Source organism: Fukomys damarensis, unplaced genomic scaffold (genome assembly GCF_012274545.1).
Source record: "Fukomys damarensis isolate Sample0158 unplaced genomic scaffold, DMR_v1.0_HiC HiC_scaffold_39, whole genome shotgun sequence".
In the NCBI taxonomy this organism is placed as follows: domain Eukaryota; kingdom Metazoa; phylum Chordata; class Mammalia; order Rodentia; family Bathyergidae; genus Fukomys; species Fukomys damarensis.
Genome location: NW_022900951.1, coordinates 14,340,706 through 14,351,443, shown reverse-complemented (window position 1 = coordinate 14,351,443; position 10,738 = coordinate 14,340,706). Strand labels below are relative to the sequence as shown.

At 36.3% G+C, this 10,738-nt stretch overlaps 1 protein-coding gene across 1 annotated transcript in view; it reads left to right on the top strand.

Annotated features, from left to right (window-relative positions):
- Positions 1-266: 266 nt before the first annotated feature.
- Bend2 (BEN domain containing 2) overlaps positions 267-10,738 on the top strand; it is a 50,847-nt gene continuing 40,375 nt past the window's right edge. Inside the window, exons 1-3 of the mRNA XM_010643685.1 lie at positions 267-279; positions 2,209-2,385; positions 8,973-9,124. Of these exons, the coding sequence (XP_010641987.1) occupies positions 267-279; positions 2,209-2,385; positions 8,973-9,124 (342 nt within the window). The remainder of the gene's footprint in view (positions 280-2,208; positions 2,386-8,972; positions 9,125-10,738) is intronic.

Below are 10,738 nucleotides of genomic sequence, written 5' to 3'. Positions count from 1 at the left end.
TTTAAATTTTATGTTCTCCCCCGTCTGTTTTAAAATGTTTTTATTTCGAGACAGGGTGTCTCCCAGAGTGCTGGGATTGCTGGCGTTCGCCCCCACTCTAGGCTGAAAGGTAGATTTTGCGGCTTTCGTGGTGATCGCATTTGGTTTTATTGTGAATGCATAAATGAGGAGGAAGAAAGTAAAGCTGTAGGGGAGAAACTAAAGTTGTAGTTGCTGTACAGGCGTCCTTGCGTATCGGCAGATCCCAGAGTCAGATAACCTGAAAAATGTGGGGATCTTGTAAAGTGAGGGAAGCTTAGGTGTGTGCTCTAGGGAACCGCCAGGTCGTTTGATAGAAAAGGCGCTGACTTTCGAGCAAGTGCTGGGCGGCGGCTGCTTTATCCCGCGTTTAGTGTACTTTATTAGTCTCTAAAGTTGGATACGGACAGTGGAAGGGCTACTTCTGAGAGTCCTGCCGAAAGATTTAGAAAGTGATTAGTTGTTGTATTAACACACGGTTTCGTTTCTTAAAATTGGCAGTTGTGTTGGGGATAGTGTAGCTTAGTGGTGGAGTGCTTGCCTGGCATGTGAAAAGGCCTGAGATCCCCAGCGCCACAAAAACGGGAGGGAAAGAAAGAATTTTCAGTAGTGTGGCGAGGGTCCCTGGGCAACATACAGTAGCAAGATCCTGGCACCATCAACCAACCAATAAAATAAGTGGAGTGGAAGAGCTTCTAAATCTTATAATGTCTTAAATTTTACTTATGAAAGTTATATAAATACCTAAAGGAATAAATTGGAATTTTACTAATTTAGTGAAAACTTTAGTGGCGTTGTCAATAGCTTTACTAGCTCTAGCTTGAAACATTTGGTGGTATACGAAAGTTTGCAATTTTAACAATCATTTTTCAGTGGTCTTTTAAAATTTTCTTCTGTAAAGTTTATTGTAGAGAACTGACAGAGAGGTTCAATGAAGATAGTAGTTTTGCTACTCAGATAGCCACCTAGATAAACATTGGTATGTTTTCTTTGACTCTCAAAATTAGCATTATAATGTATTTTTCCATTTTGAATCATTTCCCTCTCTTTAACATTATTTTACAAGCATTTCTAATATCAAAACCTCTTCGTTGAAAACATGCTTCTCGTTGGTTATATACTATTATATCTTAGGGAAATACCTTAATTTATTTAATCTTTTATTTACATTACCAGGCAGTTTCTAATGTCATATTTTTTCTATGAGAAGGCTATTAGTGTTCAGAGTGACTCTTAAAACCGAACCTCAAATTTTAGGGATGAGGAAATAGAGGCAGAAGAGTTGATCTCTCTGTTCCAAAGATTATACCTTTGTATAACTACAGAATTTGAATCAGAACTTTTCTTATGTTATGTGAGCCCTATTTAGTGCCCTTTTCATACCACCACATGCACCTCAATTAGCTAAGTACTTTTTTCTTTTGTTTTGGCCGCTTTGAAATAAATATGGAAATCCAAATTATGATACAGTGAAAAGATTTGTGAGTGACTACTTCAAGTTTAACCATACTCTTTTTTTTTTTTTGGTGCTGGGGATTTGAACTTGGGTCCTTGCACTTGTGAGGGAGGCGGCAGCACCACTTAAACATACTCTTTTTCAGGCCAACTATAAGAAATAAAAGAAACCCATGTAGATATCAGGCACTTTGCATGTGTTGTTTTTTTATATTCAGTAAGATGGTTTACTGAGTTGGTATTTCATATTTAATTTATTTGTGGCTACCAGTTTCACCTTTTATGAGATTCAGATTGAATTTATTTCCTAACAACATTTAACTTTTGTGCTTTATTTCTACATTATCAGTCATAAATATTAATTTTTAGAGGACAAGTTTGGAGATTCATGGTCACCACAAATATGGCCATGTGCTATCAGTTTCATCATTTGAAGGTTAAAAGCAAATCATCGAACACACTGTAGCCCGGGACACATGGTGATATTTCTTTAATTAAAATCAGTTCATTGCTTCAGTGAAGAAATTTATTGCTCTATAAAACTAGAAGTACTAGCAATTTCATACTAAATAATTGCTTTGTTAGCTAACTTGTAGTGATCACAGATATAAAAATACTTAATACAGTTCGTTTATCTAAAAACATGCTTTTAAAACAATCGGCAACTTTATGAGGCATCTTTCTCTGTAAAGTATTATGGTACCTAATCTAAACTTTCTCTTTTATTGTTATTAGATTATATTATTTTGACTATTGGAGACATCTATGATGATGATGATGATGCTGTGACACAAAAGCGTTCTGAAACCGAAAATTCTGTGAATCCTAATGAATCTGATAATACATTGGTGATACAACCAGACTGTGGAAGTGGCAATGAAAACTATCATGAACTATTCAACATGGAACATGGTAATTTTCTTAAATTTTCTCCTGGGGGAAATTTTGCTGTCTAATCCCATTTTCTAGTAAATTATTTAAATATTTCTATAACCTTTACATCAATTAGTTATGAAAAGAGCTGAGCTTTGTGGTACTATCACAATGTTAACTTGTGTTTGCATTTTCCTTTTACTTTAGCTATGGAATGCCCCCCCTTTGTCCTTTTTACTGTATGGGGAATAGACTCAGAAAGTATTGGGGAAAATATGTTCTCTGTTTCTGAAAAATTGTTTAGATTTTGCAACTATAATTATAACTATTTGGTAATAAAATGAAATTGAAAAGCTGAAGTTGAACTTACAGAAAAATCAACTTGGGCCAAGAGTCCATGGAGCACATGACATGATTTTTGTATTAAGAAAATCGAAATCAACAAAAATCTTATGGAATGAATAAGTGACTATTATTTGCAAAATAAAAGGTTAATATACAAAAATTAACCACTTTACTACATACTAACAATTGGAATTGGACTCCACTCTCTGTGGACTCTTCTAAGTGAAAATTTATTCACATTAGCAAATTTATTAATTTATTTACATTTACAAATTTATTAATTTATTTGCATTAGCACCCAGAAGGGTCCACAGAGAATGAACTCTTGCAACCTGAACCACTGTAGCTGCCTGTCCTTCCAGTTGTTTCTTCCCAACCACAGTGATGAAGGAAATGTCAGACCACTCGTGTCCAAGTTCATATAGGGAGCCAGCAATATATAGGGAGACACCTAGCAATATTCCTTCAGTAGCTATATGCCAATTTGTTCTTTCCCTTTACTTAGAGGATTGGGTTTCTTATTCTGTAAAATACAGCTTAGGTTGGAGGTTGGCAAACATTTTTTTAAAATAAAGGGCCGTAGTACATATTTCAGGCTTTGCAGGCCATCAGTGTTACATGTTTAACTCTGCCATTACAGTGGCTCTTTTTTTGTTTTGTTTGGTTTGGTTTGGTTTGGTTTTTTTTTTGAGACAGGGTCTTACTATGTAGTTGAGAATGACCTGGTACTCACTATGTAGTCCAGGCTGGTCTCGAACTCATAGCAATCCTCCTGCCTCAGCCTCCCAAATGCTGGGATTACAGGCAGGCGCCACCACACCCAGCTACAGTGGCTCTGTTTAAGTAAAACATTATGGACAGAGAAATTTGAATTTCCTCTAATTTTCCTATTTCATGAAAAATTCCTTTTTTTAATTACTTAAAAATCTAAAACAAAACATTCTTAGCTTGTGGGCTAGTACAAAACAAAGCAAAAACCACACAGGTAGCAAGATGGATTTGGTGCCCAGGTTGTATTTTGCTGATCTCTGATCTAACTGATCCGACTTATGTGTTCTGGTTTTAAAATACCTCGCTGACTCTAACAGCCTGATTTAGTGGGAAAGAACTAAATCCATTGACCCACTGTTTCTACTTATAGGAATTTATCCCACAGAACTACTTGCACAAGTACAAGACTGTTCAGCAGCATTCTTTGCAAGAACAAAAAAGTAGCTTGAATATCTATGTATTAGGGATTGGCTAAGTAAATCACAGCTTATCCACATGAAGGAAAACTAAGGAGTTATTAAAAGTGCAAAGGTGTTGGTTTGGAAAGATGAATATATGTTTAGGCAAAAGAGGAGGTTGCTGAGCAGTACTTATAGCTTGATTTCTTTTTATTTAACTGACACATAAACTCAGACTAGGAAATTTCACAAAAGGTAGCCAAGTAATCTTTTTCCTTGGGATCATATACAAATACTGTCTATACTCAGAACCTTTACATCATCTTCAACATAAACTGTACCAATTAAACAGTAGCTCTCCCCTGGTAACCTCTAATATATCTGTCTCTAATTTTCCTATCTCAGGTATCTCATATGAGTACATATAATATTTATCATTAATGTCTGGATTATTTCACTTAGCATAAAGTTTTCAGGATCTGTGCATGTTGTAGCCTGTATCAGAGTTTCATTTTTTTTAAAAATCCTAAATGATACTGCATTTTACATTTATACCATGTTTTGTCCATTTGTTGATGAACATCTGGGCTGTTTCCACTTTTTGGTTATTGTGAGTTATGCTGGTATGGATATGGGTGTACAAATACTTTTTCATGTTTTGTGCTTCAGTTCTTATGGAGATACACCTAGAATGGAATTGCTGGATGCTGTGATCATTCTGTTTAGTTTTTGAGAAACTTTCATACTGTTTTCCTCAGCAGAGGCAGCATTTTACATTTCCACCAGCATTTCATGATTTTTCCACATGCTCGTCAACACTTGTTATTTTCTTTTTCTTTTTTGTAGTTTTCCATGATAGCTATTTGAGTGGTGTCTTATTGGCCGCCTGCTTTTTTCTTTTTCTTTCTTTTCTCTTCTCTTTCTCTCTTTTTTCTTTTTCTTTCTTTTCTCTTCTCTTTCTCTCTTTCATCTTTTTCTCTTTTCTCTTATTTCTTCCTCACCCTCTCCTCCTTCTCCTTCCCTCCTCCCCTTCCCCTCTCTTTCTTTCCCTTCTCTCCTTCTTTACTTCCTTTCCTGTCTCCCTCCCTTCCTCTTCTAGGTCTGTCTCTCACTCCCTCAACCTGCCTCCCGCTTTCTAGTAAGGGACTACATCCCCATTCCTTTTTATTTTTTTATTTTGAGACAGGATCTCACTAAGTTGTCCAGGCTGGCCTTGAAATTGCAGTTCTCCTGTCTCAGCTTCGTGAGAAGCTGGGATAATAATCATGTGCTATTGTGTCAGTTTATTGTGGTTTCAATTTGTATCCCTTAATGACTAAGGATATTGAACATGTTTTTATGTGTTTATTGGCAATTTAAATATCTTTTGGAGAAATGTCTCTTTTTTTTGTTGATTTTTGAGTTAGATTGTTTTTTAAAATTTTAGTTCTTTTTTTTTTTTTGTGGTACTGGGGATCGAACTCAGGTCCTTGCGCTTGTGAGACAGGCCACCGAACTGCTGAGCTAAATCCCCGGCCTTAAAATTTTAGTTCTTTATGTTCTAGATGTTAATTCTTTGTAAGAATATGATTTATAAATATTTTCTGCCACTCTATAGGTCATCTCTTTGCTTTTTCTATGGGGAGGGTATTACAAAGATTTAAACCCAGGACTTCATGCATGCTAGGTAAATGCTTTTCCATTGAGTTACATCTAAAGCCATCTTTTTGTATTTTTTTTTTTAAGTTTTGAGACAGAATCTCCCTAAGTTAAGTTGTTGAGGCTGGGCTTGAATTTAAGATCCTCCTGCTTCAGCCTCCCAAAGTGCTGTGATTACAGACATATGCCACCACACCCAGCTCTTACTGCATTTTTGCCAGTGTCCTTTGATATACAAAAGTTCTTAATGTTGATGAAGCCCAGTTTAACTTTTTTTTTCTAGTACCAGGGATCAAACTCAGGACCTTATGCTTGCAAGGCAAGTGCAGTACCACTGAGCTAAATCCTGGACCCTTATTGTTTCTTTGATTGCCTATCCTTATGGTATTCTGTCCATGAAATTATCCCCAAATTCAGTGTAATGAAAGTCTTCCTCAGTATTCTAAGTTTTAGCTCTTACATTAAATCTTTGCTCCCCTGTGAGTTAAAATTTTATATGCAGGATGAAGGTCTAACTTCATTCATAGGTACCAAAACAGTCTACAGATTCAACACAATCCCTCTCTCTGTTCTATTTCATTGGTATATATGTATGCTTTTATGCCAGTACCACACTGTTTTGATTACTTTAGCTTTGTAGTAGGTTGCAAAATCAAAAAGTATGCATCCTCCAATATTATTCTTTTAAAGACAATTTTGAATACTCCAAATACCTTTCGATTTCATATAAATTTGAGGATGGTTTTTCCATTTGGTGAAAACAGTGTTGGAAATTTTATAGGAATTGTGTTGAATCTGTAGATTGTTTTGGTACCTATGCCCATCTGGATTATTATCCCGAAAATAGGAAGACTTCATACAGATTAGACAGGAAACACAAAAGACTCTGTTGGGCAATGAACAGGGGACACAAATAATGATTCCCAGAACAAGTAATATTAATGCAGAGAGAGCATCTGAAAAATATTCAATTGAATTCATAATGAGAGAGATGCAAATTAAAATGGAATACAAACTTTAAACCATCTATCAAGTTAGCAGTTTTAAAGATGTAATTCACTTTAGTCATAATGAAGTAAAGCATTACATTTCAGGTCTCTTGGTGTACAAATTGGACATTATGACAACAAACCCCTGTAATTCTTCTAGATATAAGGAACTATTCAGAGATGGACAGAAATTTTTGTACTTGAATATATATCATTATATAAAAATAGTGAAAAATTAGATACCATTAGGTATTTTGGCCCAGCAATGAGGAGTTGACTAAGACAGGAGCTGAATTTTTTAGTTTTTTTAAATTGAAGTCTATTGCAAAGAAAAATATTCACACATCATAAATATAGCTTAATTTTTAAATGAATATATGCAGATAATGAGCACCCATACCAACAAATAGAAGGTAATGCACTTCCAGAATTTAGACCAACCCCTTCCAGTCAGTAGTCCCTTTGCAAGGTAAGCACAACCCTGACTTCTCCCGTAACTAGTCTGTTTGGTTTTTCACTTTATATGAATTGAATCATACACTATGTTCTCTTTTGTGTCTGGCTTTTACTCAAGGTTATGGTTGTGAGGTTCACCCTTGCTACAGGTAGTAGTAGTTGACTTATTGATGTAAGTCTTTGCTTGTATGAATACACCAGAGTTTATTAGTCATACATTAGTGTTATTGTCAGAAAAATCCTACAGTTTAAAAAATAAAATTTGGTGAAAGTTACAGTTCAAACTGGACATGTTTTACAAATTGAAGTTTTTAATTTGGATTTTTTTTCTTTTGGCTCCGGGGATCAATCTCAGGTCCTTGAGCTTGTGAGGCAGGTGCCAGAACGACTGAGCTAAATCCCTAGCCCTACAACTTGAAATTTTTATATATTAGTCTTCACTCGTCTAACTTGGGAATGAACTCTCCCATCTTCTTGGTATTTATTTATTTATTTATTTAATACTGGGGATCAAACTGGGGTCCTTCGGCTTGCACAGCAGATGGCGGAACCACTGAGCTAAAGCCCCAGCCCTTTTTCCATCTTTATCTCCTTTTGATTTCTCTCCTTTGGGCCTTTGGTGATCAGTACCTCTGTGAAAGGATGGGGAAGCAGGAAAAGAGATGAAACTTGAATCCCTTAGTTGTGCCTCTCATTTCTGCTATGAGTCAGGAGGGATAAAGTGAATTCACTTCTTCATTAAGGTGCTTCTCCCAGTAACTAATGTAAGTGTTCAAACCAAATCTGGAGTACAAGATAGAATATATTGTTATAGTCTGTGTCTTGTTCTAGTTCTACTCTATAGTTATGTGACACAGAGCCACAATTGAACCTTTGGAATTCTAGATTTTTCAGGCTATATTTCACAGCAATTTATTTGGATTTAACCTAAAGCCTAACTAATAAGGTAATCAAAATGAAGTGGAGAGCTATACTCAGTGGGTTTACACCACAGGTGTGGATGTGAGGTCTCCCAGGGTCTCTACTCCACAGAGCACCAGGGCCCAATCTGGAACAGACTGCTAGTGCACATTTTGGGTTCACACTGTCTGTCTCTATTAGTTTCTTTCTCATCACTGGAACAAACTACCTGACGCCTCAATTTAAAGGAAGAGAGGTTCATTTTAGCTCACAGTTTTAGGAATTTCAACCCATGATTGGCTGGCTCTGGCAGAAAGGGCTTGGAGGAAGGGTCTGGGTGGAGGAAAGCTATTCACATCATGGTGGCTATATAGCAGAGAGAGAAGGAAGGAGCCAGAGAGGAAGATATACCCATCTAGGTCATGCCTCCAGTGACCCGCCTGTAACCCAGCATAAATCAGCTATGAATGGATCAGTAGATTAATCCATTGGTAAATATAGCGCTTTCATAAGCCAATTACCTTCCATAAGTCCCACATCTGAATATGTAAGGCTTTTGGGGGACATTTTATTTTTATTTTATTAATTTTTGTACCAGGGATTGAACTCAGGACCTTGCGCTTGCCAGGCAGGCACTGTGCCACTGAGCTAAATCCCTGGCCCATTGGGGTATATTTTAGATCTAAATCATAACACTTGCCTAAGTGAAAAGCCATTTTTATCCTCTTTACAAAAGCACTTAGTGCTGGTCATGGTGATGAATTCTGGGGTTGCTTATGGAAGAAGTCTTATTTTAGCTAGGCATGGTGTCACACTCCTATAATCCTAGCACTCTGGGAGGTTGAGGTAGGAGGATTGCAAATTCAAGCCCAGCATGGGCAGTTTAGCAACTAAGGGAGGCCTTATCTCAGAATTAAAATAAATTAAATAAAAAAGGCTGGGGTTGTAGCTCAGTGCAAAAGACCTGGTTTCAATCACCAGTACTGCCAAAAATCAAAACAAAACAAAAACTTATATAACTTTCTAAAATTCAACCAGGGCTTCAATTTGAGGGGGCGTTTTTAGAGCATATCCCTATAAGGTTATTTAGGTAGCAAGTGTGAAGTAAATTTTTTATGTTGTTTTACAGAAGTTGAAGGTGCAGAAGTCCAGCCTGATCAAGTAGCTTCACAAATGAACCATCCAACACACTTCAAAAAATATATTTCTGAGTCAACAGAACAGGATTTTTGCTCATCACCCAAAGAAGGACAACCATCTCCTCCAAGACAGAATAATCTGGTTTGTATAGTAAAGTGAAAATATTTCTTTTTTTTTGTTCTTCTCATTCTACTATAATTCTTTTGTTAAATTTAGCCAGGCATGGTGGTGCATGAGGCAGGAGGGTCTTCTCAAATTGGAGGCCAGCCTGGGCTACATAGTGAGTTCAAGGCCAAGCTGGATTATAGAGCAAAGCCCTGAGTTTAATTTTATATATTGAGATACAAATAAACCTAATACAGTTCAGTGAGTTTTGATAAATAATGTATGTCATGCCCCTGTCAAGATAAGGAACTTTTCCATTTACTCAGAAATCTTCCTCCTTCCTCTTCCCAGTAAATCCTGGTCCTCTCTTGCCTTGGTGAAAATATATTGATAGTTTTCCCATCCTAGGTTTGTTTCATATAAGTAGAATGTCAAAAATAGAATTTTGTTGTACAAATAGAATTGTATAAATAGAACATGTATAAATAGAATTGTCTTTTTGGTTACAGTTTCTCTGTCTTAGAATGGTATTATGGAGATTCATTTTGTAATATCAATATTTCATTCCTGCATATTCTCAGCGGTACTCTGATAGTATGAGTAAAGTGTCTATGAACCTGTGAATGGAGATCCTTTGGTGAATATATGTTTATATTTAACTTGAATAAACACCCACGAGTGAAAATATTGGGCCATGAGATAGATTTTTTGACTTTTTAAAACAGATTTTTTATTTTTATTGTATATATTTACAATGCATAATAATTACTAATTGTGGAAATCGGTATGTATATATATTACATCTTGATATTTAATTCCCTTAACTCATGCCCTCTCTTTTACCTGCTTCCACAGATACCTTTCTAATCTCCACAAAGTCTACCTTGCTGTTACCATATCTTTTATTTTGCTCTTTATTTATATTTTAGGTTTCTTATATAAGAGAAACCATACAACATTTGTCCTTTTTTTTTGGGCAGTACTGGGGATTAAACCCAGGGCCTTCATACTTCATACTGAGCTACATCTCCAGTACTTTTGGGTTTTTATTTTGAGACAGAGTCTTAGTAAACCACTAAATTACCCAGGTTGGGCTTGAAGTTTCGATCCTCTTCCTCAGGCTCCTAGTGAGCTGGGATTAAAAGTGTGTGTCACCATGCTTGCCTGATACTTACCCTTCTGTGTCTGATTTCAAAGTATAACACAAAGGTACAGTAATAAAAACAGCATTGTACTGGCACAAAAATAGACATGTTCACCAGTGGAATAAAATTGAGGATACAAAACAACCCCATGCACTTTCATCCATCTGATTTTTAACAAAGGGGCCAAAAACATATGCTGGAGAAAAGATAGCCTGTAATATTTGGTGCTGGGAAAGGTGGTTATCCACATGCAGAGGAATGAATGTAAACCTGTATCTTTTACCCTATACTAAAATCACATCGAAATGGATCAAAGGGCTAAATATAAAAACAGAAACACTGAATCTGTTGGAAGACAAAAATTAGTCATAGGCATAGGTGAGGACTTCCTGAACAGAACCTTACTTGCATAAGAAATAATACCAGGGGCCAGGGATTTAGCTCAGTGGTTCCGCCGCCTGCCTTGCAAGCGCAAGGACACGAGTTCAATCCCCAGTACCAAAAA